The 25,434-nt window shown below is 34.7% G+C and overlaps 1 protein-coding gene across 1 annotated transcript in view; it reads right to left on the bottom strand.

Moving 5' to 3' along the window:
- Positions 1–265: 265 nt before the first annotated feature.
- The window catches only part of LOC148953355 (lipase member I-like), a 51,093-nt gene continuing 25,924 nt past the window's right edge, over positions 266–25,434 (bottom strand). The window contains exons 3-5 of the mRNA XM_089087937.1: positions 7,958–8,111; positions 1,248–1,388; positions 266–407 (exon numbers count right to left, since the gene is read on the bottom strand). Of these exons, the coding sequence (XP_088944063.1) occupies positions 266–407; positions 1,248–1,388; positions 7,958–8,111 (437 nt within the window). The remainder of the gene's footprint in view (positions 408–1,247; positions 1,389–7,957; positions 8,112–25,434) is intronic.

The raw sequence follows: 25,434 nt of genomic DNA, 5'->3' as shown, positions 1-25,434 counted from the left end.
AATAAACTTTTTCCACATAAAGAAAAGTAAAGAACTCTATTTAAGCAAAAATGAGCTAACATAAAATCAAATAGTCAACCAAGCATGAAATTACCACAAATCAGCATCGATAAATAAATGAAACCCTAAACGAACAGAAATTACAATAAATAACAGAGTCAAACTCAAAACGAGCAGAAATTAACATGAGTTAATTTGTATTTGAGTCCATAGGAGTCTAAGAAACGGATTTTATTCAAGCAGGTATTAGCACTATCAATTGCTTTTATGGTAATCCTAAGAGTAGTAGCTTCTCAGATGATTTGGATATGATATTAAATGAAAAAGATCCATCTACCCATAGGTCATTTACAGCTTCATCTCTCTGTAAACGTGCCAATGCTGGTAGTATAAATTTCAAATCGTAGCTGGAATTGTGCATACAAACAGGTAGGAAATATTGCTGTGTAATGTTTAAATTACATGATATATGGACTAGTCTACGAAATTTACTAAACCCTAATTATAATTCGGTTGTTCAAATAATCATGGTCGAGGACTGACATCCCTTCCCAATATCCTCAACTAATTTTCCCTTACAAACACAGCACATAATTATCTTTACTGGCCAACTTATCCTCTGGTGATAGGGTTATTGGATAGGCTGCATTGCACAGACGTGAAACTGACTTATTGGATGTTTTAATAAGTGCTATCATTGCTGCACCCATATAATCCTCCTCACCCGATGTCTTAAAACACTCTAAATATTGCATGGCATTACACGTATTTTTGTGCCTTTACATAAGAGACTAAAATGGTTTAATGTTCTTTAACACGATTTAAATTTGATGGATATTACATATCTATGAGTTTGGCCTCAAAGTCTAAGGCCACCTTGTCACTCTGTAGGAGTGAATTCTGAAAGTTGTTGAATCGTAAGATGGCTTTTTCACCACTAAACATATCCGCAGATTAATACCCTTGACGCTAAAAGTGCCTCAAATTATATTTTACTTTTAATTCGGTATGAAATCAAGAAAGACACATTAGACAACAGTAGCATGTCTCCTTGCCATCCTTCTCCCGCAATATTATTATTGTGGAAAAAATGCGGCTAATTGTGGAAAAAAGCCAGGATTGCGGTTTCTAATATCTGTTATTGGAAAAGTCAAATTGAATCGGGTTCACTGGCAGGCTCGTAAAGAAGCCATACACAACGTTTCACCGATTCAATAGATGGAGCCCACACTGAATATAATACCTACCTGCAAGACGATAATTTATTAAAATCAGAGAGAGTAAAGTTAAATTCACTCAATGTGATTAACCTCTGTCCAAATGTTATTTCATTTAATGCCAAAAAACTGGATCCAAGAAGGTCAAAGAGACTCACTTCCGTGTTTGTTCTGGAAACAATAAGATTATTAAACAATGTATAATTTATTTTAGTCTGTATATAAATTATTTTTCTGATTTTTTTTAGTTTAGTGTTACTGCTGATGACGGTCACTACATATGTGACCAAAATATCTAGTATTTTAGTGAAATTTATCACTGTCTATTAAAAGGACTTTTACCCCTATTTGAACTTTTACTTATAGATTCGTTGTTAATGAAAAAAGGCTACTATAAAACATAGAAAGGGGTCTCCCTCATAAGGGTGCACTGGGGAAGCCCTTGACTAACAGTGGTGGCATGCCAATAATGCATAATTAGAAAGTATTTTTATTCAAGTTTATAAACAAAAAGAACTGACATATAAAAATAAAACAACTCTACCTTGTGAGGAAAATAAAATTATCGCTGGGATGGGGAATGGACCTTCCTCCCACCAAAGGATAAAAATAATGAAGATTGTTTTAATGGATCCATCCCACGCGACATCTATTGAATTTTCTCCTGACCGAAACATTTTGTATATTGTACACATACTTCTTGGTTCGAGATGAGGTAATGACCATGGGGTAGCACCTTCGCCCAACTCGCACATACTAAGACTTTATCATAGACGGCTGTGATGGAATGTTTTCCACCTTAAGTGTGTAGTGTTTAAATTTTAAAGTCTGGATCAGAAGACTTTATGCTCTCGGAATGAAATTAATTTCCATATAGTTTCCATAAATAATGATATTGAAATTCTCTTTCACATAGTGTGTAGACACCTCCTTGTAGACCTTTTTGGTTTTGCACAGAGTACACTTTCGGACCTGCAAGCAAACCATTGGAAATCAAGTCGCTCCTCGCTTAGATTTTAAAATTATAATTAATTTGGGGCCAGATGCTTCACTGCATGTGGGTAAATGGGCTCATCCCGGTTGTTAAAGTCCATTCAAGAGCAAATATTTCTACCATTTTCCAAATCAACCAATAAGTTGTCAGTTTTAACTTTTAGCAAAAGTGAGTCAATATCACCGCAATAAACTTGAACTTGTCCCTCCCTCTGCGATTGGTGCCTACAAACATTATAATAGAATTCCAACAAGAGTTTTTTGAAATTTCTAAATTGATCTACCAGCAGCAATATTTTTAATTTAAAACAACGTTTTTTTTCCTATTTAAAAAGACCATATTGAAGTCTTTGATGGTGAAAGATATTAATTTTGGATCAGCAACTCCTTGGATTGGCAAAACACTTTACCGAGTCATGAAGCTCCACTGGTATTTCACCATCAATTTAAAAAACAATCCTTGCGGTCCATCATTCTAGGCAGTGGAATATCGGGGGGAATTTGGAGCATAAAGATTGTTAAACCATTTGTAATTAACAGATCGCAAAGAGTAGTAAGACTTTTCCGACGGATATAGGGAGTTCATATCCAGAAAAACTGGATCCGACTTTTCACCGGTGCGTTTTATAGTCGGGTCAGTTTCATGGAAACAATCTCAGTGGAAAACATACTCCTCCCCTATTATAGATCCCTTTTCAAATAGATAATCCTCCAAGTCAGTGATAAAGCCCATTTTTTTTACTGATTTAAGAATTAAATCCATTGCCAGATGAGGAGAAAGATAAAACCCCGATTCCAACCACAATTCCTCATAGATTTTATCTGCGTTTTAAGACACAATATCCAGCAGCGTCAATACATCACTTGCCAGGTACATTTTACAATATCCTCCCCATTTTTACACCCTCCTTTAGCCCTAACCCTCCTAGCATATTAATTGTCTGCAGTGGTACATCGACGATCATAAAGTGAATCATAAAACAACTCGATGGACTGCAATTTATTCTCACGTATCTTCGAGTTGGAGTTGTTGTACTCGAACCGGTATATGCCCTTACACGTTAATAACTTATAAATTTCATCATCTAGAAAGCGCTGTTTAAGGATAGAAAACTACAAAAACTCAACGCTTTTCTGCACTTGAATTAATTGTCTTAGGGATATGGGGAGGAAACTATTTGAATCTAAAAATGGATTTTATTCAAGCTCGCATTACCATTATAAATTGTTTTTCATAGGAATTCCTGAAGTATCAGCTTTTCAGATGATTTGGGTATGATATTATATAACAAAGATCCAACTACCCATTCGCCATCTACAATTTCATATCTTCGCAAAGGTGACAACGCTGGTAACATGAATTTTGAATAGTGGCTGGAATTTTGCATACAAATAGGTAGAAAATATTGCTGTTTAGTGTCTGAATTACATGATTTATGGGACAGTCCACGAAAGTTATTACCCCCCGATATAATTAGATTGCCAAAATGATCATGGTCACCGACTGACATCCCTCCCAAACTACCCTAAACAGATTTACCCTTACAAACCCAACACATTTCTCTATCTTTAGGGGCCAATTCATACTCTGGTGAGGGGGTCACTGGATAGGCTGTATTGCACAGCCATGAAATTAACTTATTTGCTGTTTTATTCAGTGCTGTCATGGCTGTGCCCATACATGCCTCACCATCCAGTGTCTCAAAAACCTCTACCAATTGCTTGGTATTACGCAAGCCTCTTTGTGCATGTGCATAAGAGACTGCAATGGGTTCATGTTCATTAACACGATTTAAATTTGATGGACTATACACTTCTATGAGTTTTGTTTTGTATACTAAGGCCACCTTATCACTCTGTAGAAATGATTTTTGAAACTTCTTGAATCGCAGGATGGCCTTGTCCCCACTAGACATTTCCACAGATTGATACCCATGAGACTTGCAGTGCCTCAAATGATGTTTTAACTTTAATTTGGTATGGAAACTAGAAAGACACATTGGACAATAGTAGCATGTCCCCCTCCCATCCTTTTCCCGCAAATCCCGACTAATATCTGTTACTGGAAAAAATAATTTCCAATTGAATCGGGGTCACTGGTAGACTCACAAAGAAGCCGTACCCAATGTAACAGCGATTTAATAGACAGAGCCATCACTGATTATAATACCCCTTTTTTTTATCTTTGCGCTCATCCTTCTCAAGTTCTATATCATATTCTGAAACGTTACACCAATATTGAAATGTTCATTAACCGTTCAAAACTGTTTATTTCTCTAAGTTTTACTGAATATTGACCGTTTAAACAATAAAAATATACTTTAGGAAATGCTTCCCCTCCCTAGGCCTATTAACTGCCAAATCATCCAGATGTGTCTTACTAACATCCTTTTGCAGGGGTTTGTGAGCTGCCACGAAGAATGCGTGTTTATAAAACTCAATCCCTATACCGAAACGAATTTGTTTTATGCCTTAAACCCCTTCAAATCTGCATTATATTTAAAAAAATCCTTTTCCCCCTCACAACTCTTAAAATATTTTTTTTAATTTACCCACATTAAAATCTAAATCGTAACTAAATAAAACCACCGACCCACCACCTCTCTCACTATACTTATCCAATTTTGTTACGATACTATCCAATCAACCCATAAATACACCCTCAAAAATGTGGAAGTCTTGGTGAAGTGTTTGCATTTCAGTTTACACATAGTTCGAATACATCTCGCCTGAGTTTCTGTTTAAATAATTAATTATTTGTGCGATTGATGCTTTAATGTCATCCCTCCCTACCCAATCCAGAACCTTTCGTTCAAGAAGGGCTTGAATCTTGTCCAAGTAGGATTGGACTATGTCTAGTGTATCCGCTATGATGCTACCTACGATAACTCATTTGTACGGATCCCCACACTCAGCATTATAAACATATATATATTGTGCAAGCAAGAGTTAAATAAATAAAACTCTGGCAATACAAGGCGTTACGGGATTTTCAAGATCTGCACGTCTTCATATAGGACTCAAAACAATAATAGCACTTTCCTTGTCAACTATGCCCTCAGAAACACCATTGTCAATAATTTCTATCTAATGATATAGCTCTTGCATGTTAAACTTAAACTCTTGGGGCAATAAAAGAAGTACCTTCATCCTCTGATGAATGGCCTGGTGAATTAAGATAGTTGTTGAAGAGATATTGCCGTCCTGATGGGCAGGGGAAGGTACAAGATGATTAACCTTCAAAATGGAATAAATGGATTTAGTTTTTATGGGAGAGTCTAATCACAGTTATATTTAATGACAGAATATTACTTTTATTCATATCGTTCTAAAAAACTGATGCATAATAAATTACAGCTTTTGTTGAAAACAAAAACATAGACATAAGTGGGAGAGAGAGAAGGTAAATTCAATTTAATCTTATATTTTTAAAGGAAAAGCTGGTCAAATCCCGAGAGATCGGTATACTCTCAATCATGTTCAAGAGTGTTCATGAAATCGCAATCCCCGTGATCAGAAGGTTGTATATCATCCTCCCCCAAAACGATTGTAGGACTTTTTTCAATTGTTACTTCGTCGGGCACGGTAGTAGATTGAATTGCAGCATTCATGGGCAGGAAAGTATAATTAACTCGATCGTCGACATTTCCCCACCGGGGCACTGCTATACCAGTGCTTCTCCCACCTTCCCAAACCTCAGTTTTTCAGGATTTGCATCAGCCTAGAAAAAAAAATTTGAGATGACCGAATTGTTTGTTACAAGTACACATAGTGTCTTTTTGAGACTTTAAAGAAATAATTTTACGTTCAAACTTCTAAGTTCAAAAAAAATTTCTAAGTTGAAAGAAATTCGGAGTTCAAAAAATTCCAAGTTTAAAAAATCAAATTCAAAGGTAAAATACATGCTCAGAATCAAGAATAAATTAGATTCGTCTCAAAGGCTAAGCCCGTAAGTAGGCCGCAGGTGTTTAATGTTTATGCTCTTTTTAGAATTCATATTGCTCTTTACCATTCCCGGAAGATTTGGGTTCAAAAATAATCCATGGATTTAATTTAAAAGTTCCAGAATGGCAAGTAGGGAGGGGTGTTTTTAAAATTAATGATGATATATCATATAAAACACATACAATTCTAAAAATGCTCTTTTTAGTTTTGATATTGCTCTTTACCCTCCCCTAAAGGTCCAGGTTCAAACTAATCCATGGATTGAATTCGAAAATTCAAGAATTGTTAGTAGGTAGGGATGTTTTTAAAACTGATGATGATATATGATATACAAACACACACGTTTCGGTAAATAAAGAGATTGTAAATTTGTTTGATCAACCAAAACTGTAGGAAAAATAGCCCCCAACCACTAAGCATACGACACAAAAAATACAATGATAATGAACCTCTTCCAAATTATATTAGAATCCATATCAAAACTACTTTTATTGGACATCTTGGCATTTCAAGGTCACTTGAACTATTGATAAATAAGTTGGACCAGTGTTCTTTTTTGCAACGACACTCATGGCCGAAATTATCAAATGATGCTCGCCAGATGATTAGGAGAGAACAATTAGAACATTGAGATACGGATTTTACGACATAAGGCTCATGCAGTATTACGACAATATATTTGGCAATTAAATGCTTGTTCTCGGATACTGAAATCTCAACGGTAAGACCAGATGATCGACAGACCATATGTGAGGGGCTGGTAATTTCGTTTGGCTCCAGCTGCAAAAGGGCTCTGTTAGTATTCATAGAGGGGATATGAGGGATTCTTAACACCAGTAGTACACCGGGGTAGTGCTCTGCTTAAAGTCATTGAGGGGATACTACTTGCAGTCACAGTCCCTGAAGCAAACAGTTACATTTGTAAAAAGCCAAAGGCTTTGCTGTAAGTACTTGCAATTGGAGCTACAAGAAGTTACAATCTGGTTTGCAAGAAGCCAGAGCGGCAAGGGGCTGTGGTCACATGTATTCAGAATCAAAAGTAGCTATGGTTTCAGTCGCAAGATGTCGCGGTCTCAGTTGTAGAAGTTGTAGAAGTTGAAGTAGTAGCATTAGTAGTGGAAGTTGTGGTATTATTAGTGGTAGTAGTAGTAGTGTTAGTTGTAATAGTAGTATTAGTATCAGTTGTAATAGTGGTAGCTTACACATAATGTCTTTTGGTTAGTTCAACATCCCTCTCAACTTGCCATTAAATTTTCAACTTAATACCGTATTCAGTTAATGAGATATTGTTGATACGCCCTTTTTACAATCTGCTTGAACAGAGTGTGTTTTGATTTAGTTCAACATCCCCCTCAAATTCCTGTGAAACTTTAACCTTCATAAATTTAACCTTACAGCAGTAGTTGTAGTAGTGAAAGTAGCAGTAGTAGTAGTAGTAGTAGTAGTAGTGGTAGTAGTGGTAGTAGTAGTGGTAGTAGCAGTGGTAGTAGTTGTAGCAATATTTTGTATATAGTGCTTTTTGGCTCCTCCATCATCATCTTCAGCATTCCTAGAAAACTTTAACCTAATACCTTAAGTCATTTTTTTAAATTTTTGCCTTAGTATGTTTTCCTCCTGAAAACGAATCCTGTGAGTTTGTTTAATTGCTTAAAAAAAAATATATAATACCTGGGATAGATCTTGTGTTCTCTTTATAGCGTCATTAGTTGTGGTTACTACAATGGCTTTAAAATTCATAAAACTACAAAATAAAGAAATTGATGTTATTGATGTCCAAGCGGTTCAAAAACTATCTATCTTACCCTGTAGACACTCCATATCCCATTTGTTCTTCAACATTCATGTCGCAATTTCCAGCAAGATATTCTTCATAAGAGTTACACTGCATTGCTCGGAATGCATTTGAGGTGATAGATTCGACGTAATACGTTGGTGCACGACCATGAGAACACCCATCTTGAAGAGATAGTGAATTTGGGAAATTTAGGCATAAATAAAAGGAAAAAAGGCAAAACAATGGCAGTAAAATAAATTTAGAGATTTGTAGCCTAGGCAATTTTTGTCTTTATATTTGAAATTCAAAAACGTGCAATGCATAAACAATTTTAAAACTTCAAGAGGGGGGGGGGGGTAAACTATTTTCAAAATTGACGATGGACCATACTTGGCAAAAGCCAAGTATGGAGACTAGCCCTGTTACTAGCACTTTTTCCTCCAACTTTTCTCTGTTCAAATTTCTCACTAAACTCCTCGCTGCACCAATTCCTCTCAAAATACGTATAATTTTTCTACTCTAACAACCCTTTCCCAACTATCTTCAAATAAGTACATACTCGAAAAATAAAATATCACATTCGTAAAAGAAAAAAGCGTATATAAATATAGGTATTAACGAGACTTGAGAAAGAACATAGGCTCTATTCCGATATTTTATATACATAAAAGAAGAAGGGATTGATGTTTTGAACCGTGCATTTTGATGTGTATTTGTAATATGAGTTCTTTCTCGAAAAAGTTATAGCATTAACACAGGATAAACATGGTGATCAGTTAACGATGAGACGCTAGAATTTACTTTCACCGCACTGATATTTCTTTTTTTCTAAATTCAGGAGTAAATAATTTTTTGGGTACACGCTGTCTTTGTACACACCCATATGCCAAAAAGTCGTATACCAAGGGTCCACTATTGACATGAAGCTGAAAGTGTTTTATTTGCCTTTCTAAGCAATTGGAATGGATATTCTACTGTTTAAAGCAAAGAAGAAATAAAACTCATGACGCCTTGTCAAAAACTACTTTGTATTTAAACTTCATATAAAATTTATTAACTTCAAAACTTTCTTCAACAGTTTTCTTGTATGAAAGAATTCGTTCTTGAAACAAGGGAGAAATACGTGCACTTTAGCTTAAAAAGTGGGCAACGAACGTGGTGGTATCTCCCTTTCTACACAAGATAATCTTTTGCTAGTTTCTCATTTTGGTATCACTCTTTACTATCTTTTGAAAAAAGTTTGTTTCAGATTTAATTTCCATTTTTTAAAAATATTTATTACTTTTATAGTGCGTTTTACAAATAAGAGTGTTTCGAACAAGACTAAAGAGTTATGGTCAACCTAAAACAAACAGAAATAGTCACATTATAAGTCAAGCCTAAAACAAGTAGAAATTACTACGAAAGAAGCGATGAAGCAAAAAATGAACAGAAATTAAATAAATAATCAACCCAAACTCAATATTACCAAGCAAAACCATGAACAAATAAATAAAACTTAAAAGGATTCGAAATTAAAATCGATCACCAGGAAAAATTTAAAACGAATAAAAATGACCATAAATGAAAGTATCTTAACCACCTCTTTTAACTTTTTTAAAGTTATAGGTGTCGTCTGTGATTTGCTAAAATTTATCATTTTCCGAACGTATCATTTACGCATCCACTATCCTAATTTTAATAAAATGGAAAAAATGATTATAACTAACTAACAAAAAAAATTTCCTTAAAAAAGGAAAGAACTATATCCTCCTATCTACCCTCATAATTCCAGGTGGGAAATCGGCTTTGAAATTTTAGTTGGAAAGTCACATACACTGGAGCCATTAGCTCACATATTTCATTTCAGTGCAATTTGTTTAGTATATATAAATTTTCTGGCCTCCTAAAAGCAAATAAAACTTTGAAAACGGGGCATGAAAATAGAGGAAGCTCAGATATGTTGAGAAGACACAGGCAAAGAGTTAACAAAAACTTATAGGGAAAAGAGGACTTATTTGAGGTTCGGTGTGCGATAGGTTCAAAACTTTAAGGGTCTCTCTTTGGGTCAAAAGTAAATAATTTATTAGTAATTTGGCTCTTCTTAGGCCAAGGTAGTACAGCAGAAAGCTTCAGACTTATTTGGGACAAAATATTTTTTGGGACATTCTTAGGGCCTCTAAAACCCTACCTTGCCAACAAAATATATATTTCTCTTCACCCATGAAAAGATCCATTCATTTCCGAAGTGATCGGACAAGTTAAAACATACCCCCCCCCCCGCCTTTCCACATTAAAACCTACATGTAAACAACAGACAATTTTCAAAATTTATACCCCTTGCCCCAGGGACTGTGGAGGGGGGGGGTAAGGTTATGCCTGAAGTCATATCTGTTGTTACGTTTTAACAGTTCCAAACAAAATGGTAACCCAGAAATTTTGGTCCCAAGCCATGAGAGGGATAAAAGGGCTGAGTAGCGTAAAAGGGTATGGACGGGGAGCTGGATGCTACCCAGTCAAGTTGACCCTTAAAAGAACAACATAATTTCTAACTTTCAGTTGAATGACCCTCTCCGAGGTTTTTACAACTAGCCTTTCCTACAAAGTGATTGCGCAGAAATAAAGTAATAAAAATTAGACATGGGATTCATATTGCTCTTTACCGTAAGTTAAGTTAGAGCGTTGTCTCTAGTGATAATCAGTAAGCCTTTATATTCTCAAAGTAGCTCAATAACTTATTCTGTATTTAGAAATTGTATCCTATATACTTTGTATTCACACTTGAAACAATAAAAATATATTCTCAAAGTAGCTCGATAACTTATTCTCTTTTTAAACTTTGTAACCTATAGACTTTGTAGTCACACTTGAAGCAATAAAAGAAAGCAACTGTAGCAAGTGGGAGGCTGATGAGGTAGAAGTTCCATCCGCTATTATACGGACAGTCTTTGTTCTTTTTAACTTTTATCGTTGCTCTTCATTTCATTTGTGAAAAGTATTTTCTTTATTTAAGTTCCGTTTCTTTTTATTCTCATGTTTGGTGTAATCTAAGTAAAAGGGAAGCTCTGGCATCAACTAACAATGGCATTTGCGCATTTACGCTATGGCATTTACGCTAAATAACTCTGAATTATAATTTTTAGAAAAAGAAAACAGTGCCTCAAAAAGGTGAACCCTTAAGATTTTTTAAGGACGGCCAGAAATTTTAAAAGGATGTTAAGGTAGTTACGGCTATAGTTTTAGGGGATTATTTGTTGGTAAGATATTTTTCTTTAGAAATATCCCTACACCCTTAAATCCTTCCTTGTTGTAGGTAAGTTTATAACGAGGTATCTATTGCAAAAAAAATCCGACCGTTCCAATAAAGAAAATAAAATTAGTAAAAGAAAATGTAATAGACAGATATAAATTTACACGAGTAGTCACAGCAAAATACTTTGAAAGGGCCAGAACCCCCCTTGAATCCGAGTCCTGACACTTTTTTAAACTTGTTCAAGACACAGGTGCATGTTACGTCATAGCGAATGTTTTCTAAGAGATACATGCGTTAATTATAAAAAAATACGAGGACCAGGGGATTGTTTACTTTTTGTTGTTACGTCATAGGATTTGCTTGTTTCATAATGGAGAGTGATTAAAAACCCGCGAGGGCCAGGGCTTATTTACTCCAGGATTTCTTTGGCTGTAATGAAATAGTTTCTTTGATACCTTAAAAAACCTTCAAGGCCCTCCGTCAAGTAAAGTCATGGTCCTTACATCATCCCAATATTTTCATGCTTTTAACGCCATTTAGTGTCAGTAAACAACGAAATTCCCCACCATTTTCTATGACCAGAACCTTTATAGACATATATTAATTTCATGGAACAAAGGCTTGTTGGTATTCCGTTATTTCCAGGAAATCAGAAGCGTCACCTGATCCACTATTATTCTAACGGGGAACCGAGTATTTTCATTTCTTCCTGGGGCCTATAAAACAGGTATTAGAACGAACTTCCCATCAGTCTTACATATGATTCAGAAAGTGACAATCTTTCTAAAAATGGATTCCTATAGAAATTTGGAAAAGGATTGGACCTCTTCTTATATGCTGGTGAGCTTTTCTTTCTGTATACCCCCCCCCCCAAGAGATGAGCATACCCAAATCTGAGCTAACATAACTCCCTATATTAGATAAACACCTAACCCCCCTCCCCGCTCCTGCTATTAGTCGGTTCTCAGAGTGATAAATTATTCTTATTTTCTCGCAGACATAACGTCTCCTATGAAAAGTGCTTTCAAGCGTATTCTAGCAGCTTGGTAAAAAACCATAAAACAATAAACTTGGTTAAACCGTTAATCATAGCTTCCATCATGTAGTGACTTACTTTTTACCGAAAAGCCGCCATTGCGATAATTACATAGAAGAGGACCATCCCGTTGTCTTCTAAATAAATGTATTAGCCGACAAGACAGATCACAAGCAATTGCCATAGGTCAGGTATAAAACATAATCGGACAGAAAGACTCGCTTTTATACCAGCTGCTTTCGTCTGGAGAGTACTCCCTAAACAGTTACATAAATGCAACTTATTTAGGCATTTTACTCCAAGAGGGGCGCTTTAGCTCAGCCTTCAAGTTCAACTGAGACAGACACGTGCAATTGCCTCGATTGACCAAAACAACACAAGTTGATGTTAGTCTTCGCTTTGATTGAGACCAAATTAAATAATGAGTGAAAGTGAGATACTGATTGAATTATTGGACAATTTAGTTAATGAGAATTATGATCGTGAGAGGCGTGAAGGGCAATATAAAGCTCACTCGCGTCGCAGAATACTCTCAAGTGAGAGTGATAGTGATCAAACAAATGGCTCTAGGAGCCCAGAATTTTAAACTTGTGTTCGATATGGCTCTCAGAGCCCTGAAATTAGTTCTAGGAACGAAAAATCTTGCTCTCGCAGCCCCATAAAAATGCGTGACACAAAGCGGAAGGCTTCCCCGAAAAGCACAAAGGTGAAAGATTAAAAGAAAACACGTCAAATGACGCTCTATTCAAAAAGATTTCTGAAGAACGCTCTGATAACAAAGAGGGCCGAAGATCCATTAGAAACTTGCCAAAGTTGCAAATAGATCTTTTTCTGAGCCTTTGGAAATAAGGAAACTAAGAGATTTATTTGAGCGCCACCCTAGGCCTGCGAATCCTGAAAAAAATTGTTTTTCCAAAGGTGAATAGTGAAATTTGGGCTACTCTCTCATCACAGGCTAGACAGAGGGATGCGAAGGCACTTCAAGTGCAGCGGACAATTGTTCACTCAACATTTTGTGTTTTAGAGGCAGCAAATGCGATTCTTGAGCTTGAAAATGAGCATATCAAAGAAAAGGTTGTCAAAAACATAACAGATGCAGTTCACCTGCTTGGTCTAACCAATTATGATATAAGTCTAAAAAGACGTCATGCGATGAAATTTGAAATGAGCCCAGATCCCACTGTAGCATCAGCCTTATGCGCTCGCTCCAGAAGTCGAAGTCACGGAGGTTTTTTTGGCAAAGTTGTTGCCAAAACAACGTCTAAAGCCAAATCCGTTGCGGATTTGAGAAAATCATTTGGAAGACCAAAAACCTGTAAGGGGGGCCTACCTTTATCGCCGATGGCAGAACGAGCCCAGAAGTCCAAATTATCGCAGAAGGCAGGACCAGGACCGTCAAGAGAGGTCCAAATTCAAAAAATTCCAGAAAAAGGATCGCAAGTAGCTGGTACTATTTAACATACCCCGCCCTTGATTTTTATGATTTTGTTGTGAATTTCAATAGACAGTCACAACATTTGGCTGATAAATTTGAAGCGAGGAGAATCAGTAAGTACGTCTCAAAATGGTAGTCAATAACCAGTGATTTGAATATTTTAGCCTCGGGCTATAAGATTGAATTTGAGAAAACACCAATAAACGCTTTGAAAACAAAAACAAAAGTTTTACGTTCGAAGAAATAAAAGCTATAAGAAAAAAGTTGATATTTTATTGCATAAAGGTGTCAATGCTAAAGTACCCGAGTTCAGAATAAAGGAAATACCTTGTATTTCTCCCGTTTTTACGGTCCCAAAGACAGATGTGTCTACTCGGTTTATTCTGAGTCTTAAAAAATTAAACGAAGAAATTAAATATTACCATTTTAAAATCGAAAGTGTACATTCTGCGGTTCTTTTAATGACAAAAAATTGTTATATGGCCTCTATTGACCTAGTCAATTTTTATTATTCATGCCCTGTTGACTTTGATGATCAAATGTGGCTTTGTTTTGAAGTAGACGTTGGTACGCGTTCACTTCAATGCCAAATGGCTTATCATCTGCTCCAAGGGTTCTTACGAAACTTATGAAACCTGTTTTCTCCCTGCTTCGAAGAAAAGGGTATTTGTCAGTGGTGTATTTAGATGATTCTCTCCTCCTGGGAAGGTCATATTTAGAATGTCAAAACAATGTCTATGAAACAGCGAAATTACTGTCACACCTGGGGTTTTTTATTCGCCCGGGAAAGTCCGTTCTTATTCTAAGCCAACAAAGAGAATTTCTGGGTTTTATGTTAGACTCATGATCAATACGTATTTCCCTGCCGGAAAGAAAAATTAAAAAGGTTATAGATTTGGTTTCGAAAATTCTTAGTCAAGAACTGACTACGATTCAAGAATTGGCCGAAACTCTAGGCGCTCTTGTTTCAACATTCCCAGCAGTGGAATTACGGCCTTTATATTACCGGAAAGCCGAATCGTTGAAAACTCAAGCACTAAAGTACGCAAGGGGTGATTTTGCGGCAAGGCTAATTTTAACATCCGATGTATATTTGGAACTTCCTATGGTGGTTGGATATTACCAATCATGCTTCTAAAGCAACTGAGCCTAGATCAATTGAATAATAATTTTGTAGTGATGCATCGAAACTAAGTTGGGTACTCGTGGATGAATATTCCATGAAAACGGCCACAGGTGAATGGTCGTCAGAAGAGAAAAGATTTGATATCAATGTTTTAGAAACGAACGCTGTTTATCTGGGATTAAAATGTTTTGCTCAGGATATTAAAGGCATGCATGTTATGACAATATAACCACAGTAGTTCATATAAATAAAATGGGAGGATCAAAATCTGAGTTTTGTGATTATTTCGCAAATAAGGTCTGGCAGCTAGTATTGCAGGGAAAAGGCTGGATATCTGCAGAACATGTGCCTGGAGTTGCTAATATTGCAGATAAAGCATCACAAAAATTTGATAATGAAAAAGAATGGAAATTGGATTCTGAAATATCTATTATTTCGAACTTTTTGGTTAGTCAGTCGATAGATATTGATTTGGTAGATACTAGATTAAATTTTCAGGTTAAACCATTTGTTTCTTGGATACCAGATCCAGACTGTTTTTTCGTAGATGAATTTGCAATGACTTGGAAGCCTTATTTCTTTTATGCATTCCCCCAATTTAGTTTACTTCTGATGACACTTCAGAAGGGGGAAAAAGATCAGGCCACTGGTATTTTGATCTTTCCAAATTGGACCACACAAGTTTGGTATCCCTTACTATTAAATCTTTTAATAGGAAGTTCCATATTTCTACCAAATGATATTTTACTTTGTCTCTCCCAGAGAAACCGACCTTTCACCATCAATAGTCCAAGACGTTACGCCTAGCGGCTTGTGTCGTCTCCGGCAAAGGCTTCACCACCATGGATATTCTCCTTCCACAGTCGATATTATCATGGATGGATGGCAGGATTCGAGTAAGCGCCAGTACAGGGTTTACATTGAAAAATGGATCGACTTTTGTGGAAGAAATACAATCCAGGCCTTGGAGGCAACTCTACCGGAGATTTTGAAATTTCTTACGGAACTTTTTCACTCAGGTGTTGAATACAGTGTTACATACAGAATACAGAATACAGGTGTTGAATTAATACTCCGAGGAGTGCTTTATCGGCAATTTTACCAAGCCTTCAGTTAGGCAGTAATCACATCACCAAGAAGTTCACGAGAGGTGTCTTTAATAGAAGGCCTAGTCGACCCAAAATTTCTAGTATTTGGGATGTAAAATGTGTATTCCATCTCTTTAGACTGCCATTTTGGGATACCGAAAATCTTCAATTAAAGACACTAACACAAAAATTTGCAGTTTTATTGATTCTATCAGCTTGTGAAAGAGTTTAGTTTTTGGCCAGTTTATCACTTAGTATTATGATACATAATGATGATGGAAGTTTTGATTTTCAAATCAATGTGTTGTTAAAAACAGCGAAACCAGGCAGCCACAAATCAGTAGTTAAATTTCGGCCGTTTCAAGAGTCGTCGCTGTGTCTTGTGACGTACCTAGCTAGGTATATTAGAATGACCTCAAATCCGAATAGAAACGACGCACTTTTTCTTACATATCGTAAGCCTTATACTGCTGCGTCCAAGTCGTTTATTCCTAGATGAACGAAAGAAGTTTTATTTCTTGAAGGTATAGATATCAGTGTGTATGGTGCTCATAGCACACGGTCTGCCTGAAAATCCCACCTTAAAGCAAGAGGAGTTGACGTGGACCAAATCGCAAAATATGTAGACTGGAAAAATGCCCAAACGTTTGCAAGGTTCTATAATAAACATTTGAAAGTGGTCAGCAGCTATCTGTATTTTGAATTTACTCACTGTATTTTGTTATATTTGAAATATCTTACTATAAATGAAATTGTGTACAACAGCCTCTTTTTATGAATAGGGCTATTATTGATCATTAGTGTTGGTTTAGCTCGTGCTGAACTTTAAAATCTCAGTTGAACTCGAAGGCGGAGCTAAGGCGCTCATCTTGGAGTAGAATTGATAAATTAAACAAAAACTTACCAAGTTTGAAGTTTGATTGTAATTCTACTCCAAAGAAGGAGCGCTAGCGTAGCTGAGAGTTCAACTACCCTTCCAATTTCCCTTTCCGTTGAGCTCTCAGCGTTTCATCATGAGCTTAACCACCGTATATTACAATTACTTTAAAATACTGGTGTTGTTTTGGTCAATCGAGGCGATTGCGCGCGTCTGTCTCAGTTGAACTCTCAGCTACGCTAGCGCTCCTTCTTTGGAGTAGAATTACAATCAAACTTCAAACTTGGAAAGTTTTCGTTTAATTTATCAATTAAATGAGACTTGACTTGACTTTATTTAACAAAAACATATACATAAATTTTGTACAAAGGAGAAGAGAGGAATCTCGTAATGTCTCCTTTATCAAACAATAGGGGAAAAAAATTACGCTTCCCGCTAACATAGCTTTAAAAGAAAAGAAAATTTGATAAGAACATAACAAGATTTAAAATAAATTTAAAGAAGAAATGAGAAAAAAAACAAAAAAAACATACATAACTTAACTATCGAGTCACGGACATAGGGATGGGATTTATTTAACAATTTATAAATAAATCATAATACAATCAATCCCCACTACTGTAGGCTGAAAGGACCATCTTTTTCAATTTCTTTTTACATGTGTATAGTGATGGTGATTCACTTACTAATTCAAATAACTTATATTTATTCGCAATATGAGGAAGTTGATATCTTAAACTTAGTCTGGATCTCTCAATTTTAACAAACGGGAAAAGAAACTTAATCGTAGCTCTTGATAAATGGCTATTTTTATTTTCAACCAAAAGTTTCATACTATTGAAAAAATGATCTTTATGTTGGATTTTCAAAAGCCATATGCCCAAATTAAGGTGCAAAATTTGTTGTAAATCCAGAATATCAAGAAATAGAAAAGATGTTTTAATTTCAGATAATTCCTCTGTCTTCCTAGGGTGTGCTAAAAAATGGTCCAGAATTCTTATTGATTTATTTTGAACAATTTGAAGTCCTTGTAAATGTGAAGGGACAGTCAGCATCCAAACAGTCGAACAATACTGGAAATAGCAATCAATTCATGAAAAATACAAAGTTCTAATGATTTGGTATGGAAACAGAAACTTTAATCTATGCAAACAACTGAGATTCCTGGACACTGTTGCTTTAAGTTTACTAATATGCGTCTTAAACGACAGAGTTTAATCAATATAAATACCTAAATATCTAAATAAATCCACTCTTTTTAAGGAGGAAGCTCCAATATTAATAATTTGAAATGACACACGCTTCACTGACCTCGAACTTCTCCCAAAAACGTTAAATTCCGACTTCTCTAAATTAGGTATTAATCGGTTATCATGAAACCAAGAATTTACATTCAAAGCAACAGTCTCCAAGGACAATCGTTGGTCCTCCTCGTTGCCCGCCCTCAAACTAATTGCTGTATCATCCGAAAACAATATTGGTAACTCATCACCTGAAGGCATGCAATTTGGAAGATCATTTACATAAATCGAAAAAAGTATCGGCCCCAATACAGATCCCTGCGGTACCCTTATATTTTCTAAAGGGAAAATATGAGATGATTCTTCACAAACTTGGACTTTAAAACTTCTTTCAGATAAATATGATCTCATTAAATCCAGAGCTATTCCAAGGATTCCTATATTTTCCAGCTTATCAAAAAGAATTGAATGATCTATTGTATCTGAAGCTTTTTTTATGTCAAAAAATATACTTGCCGCCAAATAACAATCATCCATAGCCTCTGATAAGAAATTATGTAAAGCAGCTTCTGCTTGCTCTGTTGATCTACCACTCAAAAAACAAAACTGATTAGGAGAAAAAAACTTATTCTTTTCCAGAAATGAAATAAATCTATTTTTTATTATCTTTTCAAAAACTTTAGAAACAGTTGATAAAATAGTAATAGGCCTATAATTGTTTGGGTTATCTTTATTACCTTTTTTAAACAAAGGTAAAATTTTAGCTACTTTAAGACAAACTGGGAAATATACTTTTTTTATACAAGAATTAGAAACATATAAAAGCGGCTGAAAAAGTCCACCAGCTACTTCTTTAAACAGAGAAGTCGATATGCCATCACATCCTGCCCAAAATTCATTTTTCAAACTAGTAACTGCTTTCTGGTATTCCAAGAACCAGATAGGGCAAATAAATATAGTATTATCTACTTTATTTGGTAAATATTTTCTATGATTATGAGTTCTAGCAGAAGCTTGATCCACCAGATCATGTCCGACTTTTCTAAAATGGTCAACAAATGCTTCTGCCATCCCTATCTCATCAGTTATCTTGACTCCTTCATGACTTGTAATGTGAGATGGAATATTTCTTGTTTTAACATTATTAATTTTTTCATTTATTAATTTCCATGTTTCCCGAGGTGAATCACATTTGCGAAATTCATTTTGATAATATTTTGCTTCCGCTTCTCTGAGAACAAGAGTTAACCAATTTTTATATTTTTTAAAATTTTCAATATTAATTTCATTTGGGTACTGCATCTTCACCTTATACAATCTATTTTTTTCTTTTATACTCTTTAACAGGCTTTCAGTAACCCATGGTTTACGAGGCAAATCCTTACTCTTTCTTAATACCATAGAACATACTTGGTCGAAAATTTGGTTAAATTTACTATAAAATAAAACAATTGACTGATTCGGGTCTTCAACATTTAGGACATCATTCCAATCTATATCTCCTATTTTTACTTTCATCTCATCTATCTTTTTTTGGTGAATTATCCTTTTATAACTTTTATCTGGTCTCTTTTAACGTTCCACTCCTGATCCAGAGAAGTCAGAAACAACAAAACAATGATCACATGTGTCATTCAAAATAATATTGGTATTAAGGCCCTTTTCAGAAGTAAAAATGTTATCAATAAGAGTTGCATGGTTATCACAGATTCTTGATGGTAGTAAACAAGCAGATGACAAACCATGTAAAAATTAAATATTCAAAAACTCTAATCCCTTATTCGATGTCAAAACATTATGTCACATTAAATCAATATTAAAATCCCCCATTACATAAAATGGATGGTGTTGCTGGGTGAGGGCATCTAACAACGACTCATATTGACTTAAAAACTCTTGAATACTAGACGATGGTGGCCGATATACTACAATTACCAAAAAAGTATTTCTTCCATCATTCACCTCTACTACACAACTCTCAAATAGCATCTCAACATTCCAAACCATAAATTCATTACGTAAAGAAGATGCAAAAACATCTCGCATAAAAATACCAACTCCTCCTCTCTTATTCTTTTTTCGACTAGCATGAAAAAAACTATAATTTTCATAATGTTCAAATGTATTATGTTTATCAAAAAATGTTTCACAAATTCCTAACACATCTGTTGACGACCCTTTAAGAAAATCATGCAAAAAATTTAAGCTGCTATTTAATCCTCTACAATTCCAAAATGACAGTCGTTTAAATTGATTATTTAAAGGTGGAATATCATGAACAAATAAATATTTATTTTTAGGTGCATTATAATAATCTGGCAAATCTTGTAATTGACTGGGACAAGAGGGGACAGGATTCTTAGGAAATTGAGTACATAATCGACGGGGAATTCTAACATGACAGGAATTAGGTTATGAGTGTTGGTCAATTTGTTTGTTGTTTCTCGGATATAGACATAAGTTCAAAAGCATTGCTGGATGTAGACATAACTTCAACAACAACTTGGATGTAGACATAAGTCCAACAACAATTTCTGGATGTTTCTTGAATGTAGACATAAGTCCAACAACAATTGCTGGATGTTTCTTGGAGGTAGAGCATAAGTTCAACAAAAATTGCTGGATTATCGATTCCAACGGGACAGGATCATGTGTTTTTTTCTAGGCCAAGCAGGGGAGTCAGAAATATTAACGGGACAGGATCACGTGTCTCCCTAGCATACACAAACACACACACACACACAAGTGCAAATACACTCACAAAAAGACAAACCCACATACACACACATACAAAACCCATACATGCACACAAAACACACATGAAAACAAAAAATATACTCACACACACAATCAAAAACACACAAAAAACTCACAAACACACGAACAAACAAACAAACAAACACACAAACACAAAAAACATAAACATAAACAAAAAACAAACATGAACACAAAAGACACACACACACAAAAACACACACACAAACACAAAAAAAAAAAAAAAAATAAAAACAAACAAAAACAAACCAAAAACAACAAACAAAAAAAAAAAACACACTCAAACGTACAAACACACACATACACACAAATACAAACAAACAAACAAAAACAACAAAAGACACAAACAAAAACAAATACACACTCAAACATAAGAACACATACACAAACTCATACACACATAAGCACACAAACACACACACATTAAGAAACACACAAAAAAACACACACACATAAACACACACACACACACACACAAACATGCACACACACACACACACACACACACTCACACACACACACATACACATGCACACACACAAAAAACACACACACACAAAAACACACTTACACAGACATTCACACACAGACACAAAAACAAAAACACACACATATACACACACATACTAACACACACAAAGACAAAAAAAACACATAAACAAAAAACACACTTGAACAAAAAAACACACACTCGAACAAATAGAAACACGAAACACTCAAACACACACACAGGCAAACAAAAAAAAAAAAGACAAAAAGACAAACTCACATGAAAACCCAAGAACACAAAACACATGAACAAAAAAAACATACACATACACAAAAACGTAAATACAGACATGCACACACACTCAAACAAAACACACAACACACATAAAACAAAAACACACAAAAAAACCACAAACACACACACACGCACACACTCGATAAGTATTGAGTAAGGATACCAGCAGAGACTTCTGTACATGAATAGTTCAGTTTGATTAGATCACTCCATAGAGTGCTATCAGTCCACAGCCAAGTTTTATATAAAAGATAAACAAATAAATCATTCTTCTAATCTTTATTCTTTTGATAAATCAATATTTATAACTGTTTTTATGTATAAAATCTCGGGTTCAATTACTTGAACCTTGTCATCTTCCTTTACCAATATATCTAGCAGAGGGGGCAAATCCTCAAATAAATCTTCTCGTATTCTTATATTCATCGAAGAGGGCAGACTATCAACCAACCGCTCATCATCCTCTATGCAAAGTCAGCCCGAAGGTACCCGCCGTACCAAATCCTCCGATGTATACGACAGACCATCTTCCGCATAATCAACTTCTAGCACATCATCTGTACCACCAATGTGTGTGTTGCAAAGAAGAAACTCCTCACTCTCTGTGAGTTTCCACTCGAGCCATACTTCATATCTTCCATTATATGCACTATGGTCGACATATGCATCACATAAGGATTCCCCCTCTTGAATATATTCAGGGGTGTTCTATAAATGTAATAAACAGGATTACTTAATATTTTTCATTATATCCATAATTTTCATGTCTAAAATTCATCAATTAGCTGGATATGTTTTTTTACATACGGGCCGAGATTTAATGTCATTGATAAAATCCTGTATGAAATTTAATGTCTTTAGTAAAACCTGGAAAAAACCTTTCTGAGAACAAAGCTTTTTCTTAGAAAAGTAAGGGGATGAGGTTGAACCCTGGAAAGAGCAGAAGTAAAGATATGTCAAAATTAAAACTAACACCAATTACTATGGATATATAAACGACAGCTAAAGCCATCAGAAGTTTTAATTCGTTATCATGTCAAATTAGAAGAAACAGTAAATACCACAAATAAAATTGGGGTCACCCCCCTCTAAAACGATGTAAAAGGGTGCATGGCTTATTTTACGATCCAAAGCTGGACTTTTTTCTAATCAAAGTTTCTCACTTGACCCAGAAAAATGTATTTTCTATAATTTTCTTACAAAAAAATAGAGTTTACAATCAAAAAACCCTTATTAGTTCAGATTTTACGGAAATAGTTTTTTTTCGTTCCAAAACTGGAATTCTTTCCAACCAAAGTTTAAAATTTCAGCATGAGAATTGTATATTACGTCATTTTCTGACAAAATAAATGATACGGTGCTGAAAAACCATCAGAGATTCAGATTTATCGGAAATAGTTTATATTACGATGCCAATGTGGACTTTTTCTAACTGAGTTGTAACAATTATGCCTGAGAAATGTTTTATCTATAGTTTGTTTACAAAAAACAAGTTTTTGCGCTTTGAAGCATTTCGTATATCAGGTTTAACGGAAATAGCTTATTTTTCAATTGAAAGCTGGGCCTTTCTCTAACCACAAATTGCCATATGAGTATGGGAATAATATTTCCCATTCTTTTCTTACAAAAAACTGTTTTATATTGTCAAAAAACCAATATTTGGTCAGATTTAGCATAAATGGTTTATTTTTCAAATAAAAGCAGAACTTTTTCTAATAAAAGAGTCCCAATTGAGCCAGGGAAATGTATTTTCCATAATTTCCAGTTTCACATTTGACCCAGAGAAATGTATTTTCTATAATTTTCTTACAAAAAAACTAATGTTTATGCTAAAAAACAGAAATTCGTTCAGATTTTACGGAAACAGCTTATGTTTCAATTCGTTGCTGGACTTTCTTCTGGCCCAATATTGAAATTTCACTCTACAAAATATGTTACCCGACATTTTCTTACTATGAAATATATTTTACGGTCAAAAACCTTTATTAGTTAAGATTTTTCATAAACAGTTTATTTTTCGATCCAAAGCTAGACTTTTTTATAACCAAAGTGTCACATTTGAGCCATAGAAATGTATTTTCCATAATTAAAAAAAAAACAACTAGAGTTTACGGTCAAAAACCTTTATTAGTTCAGATTTTACGGAAATAGCTTATTTTTCGATCCAAAGCTGAACTTTTTCTAACCAAAGATTCACATTTGAGCCAGTGAAATGTATTTTCCATAATTTTCTTACAAAAACTAGAGCTTACGGTCAAAAAAGCTTATTAATAAGGCTATTATTTCTTTGAAATATGCATTTACACTATAATATACATGTCTTCGATTTTATATTAATGAAGAATTTAAACATAGCTTCAATTAACTATTTTTCACAATCAAACTATGAGATTACATTTTATTGAACCAGCGAAATGTATGGTCATATTATTTTATTGTAAAAGCCACTATACTTTATAAAATTCATTATTTCATGTTTCATCTCCTTAACATTTCCTGAAAGTTTCAAATTAATATACCCAATTATACAGGAGTTTGGATTTCATTGCGGAGTTCTGAAAGTAAAAGTTAATCCTTAGTGAGAAATAAAAAATAAAATTTAAACTTATATTAATTACATCAGCAGCTTGCGGGACATTGACTTGATTGGAATGGACAATAACTGTTGCCCTTGAAGGGCCCTACCGATTTTACCGATTTTTTTAAGAGTTGTAAGCTAAGCCACATTTTTGCTGATAAGAGCTTGAAGCTTTGTCTTTAATAATAGAACGACGCACTCATTTTAAGAAAAAGCCCGCCTTTGGTAGCTTTTTTATATTTATTTTAAGTGTAATGGATAGCAGAAACTTAGTTTTGACACTGTGAAGTGTGGTATATGTGTTTCGATTTTTATTCAGAATCCGCTAATATTCTCAGAATGTAGGTTGTGTTGGGTGGGGGATGGGGGTCCTCTCACGCATAAATGATAATTTTTTCTCAATGTCCTTTAATATGTTAATTATCCGTCGTGAACAATAGATGCAACTTTATTTCTGAAAAACAAGTCATACAATGGCATGATTTTATTAATTTCCGATGGGATATTAGTTTGTTTTTGTTTTCTCAAAGTCATTTTAATATGTTATCAGATTTGATATAACTGTTTCATTGAGGGGGGCTTTGAAGTTCATGTGTAAATAAAAAAGTCCTATAGCTTGCAATATGTTCTGTACTTCTAAAATAACATATTTTAATTTAATTATTGAAACATGTATACCGTTGTTTCCATATATTATTTGGTATTTGATGCTTTTTACTTCAGTGCATATTGAAATAAAGATATATATAAATATAGTAGTGAATATCTCAAGTGAAGTCGCCGGCCCTTCAAGGGCAACAGCTATTGTCCATTCCAATCAAGTCAATGTCCCGCAAGCTGCTGATGTAATTAATATAAGTTTAAATTTTATTTTTTATTTCTCACTAAAGATTTAACTTTTGCTTTCAGAACTCCGTAATGAAATCCAAACTCCTGTATGATTGGGTATATTAATTTGAAACTTTCAGGAAATGTTAAGGAGATGAAACATGAAATAATGAATTTTATAACGAATTAAAACTTCTGATGGCTTTAGCTGTCATTTATATATCCATAGTAATTGGTGTTAGTTTTAATTTTGACATATCTTTACTTCTGCTCTTTCCAGGGTTCAACCTTATCCCCTTACTTTTCTTTGAAAAAGCTTTGTTCTCGGAAAGGTTTTTTCCAGGTTTTACTAAAGACATTAAACTTCCATACAGGATTTTATCAATGACATTAAATCTCGTCCCGTATGTAAAAAACATATCCAGCTAATTGATGAATTTTAGACATGAAAATTATGGATATAATGAAAAATATTAAGTAATCCTGCTTATTACATTTATAGAAC

The sequence above is a fragment of the Artemia sp. Qi Xiang Cuo genome, chromosome 4, assembly GCF_049724085.1.
Source record: "Artemia sp. Qi Xiang Cuo chromosome 4, ASM4972408v1, whole genome shotgun sequence".
NCBI classification, from domain to species: Eukaryota; Metazoa; Arthropoda; class Branchiopoda; order Anostraca; family Artemiidae; genus Artemia; species Artemia sp. Qi Xiang Cuo.
Note: the sequence above shows the minus strand (reverse complement) of the source record. Positions and strands in the feature narration are given on the sequence as shown.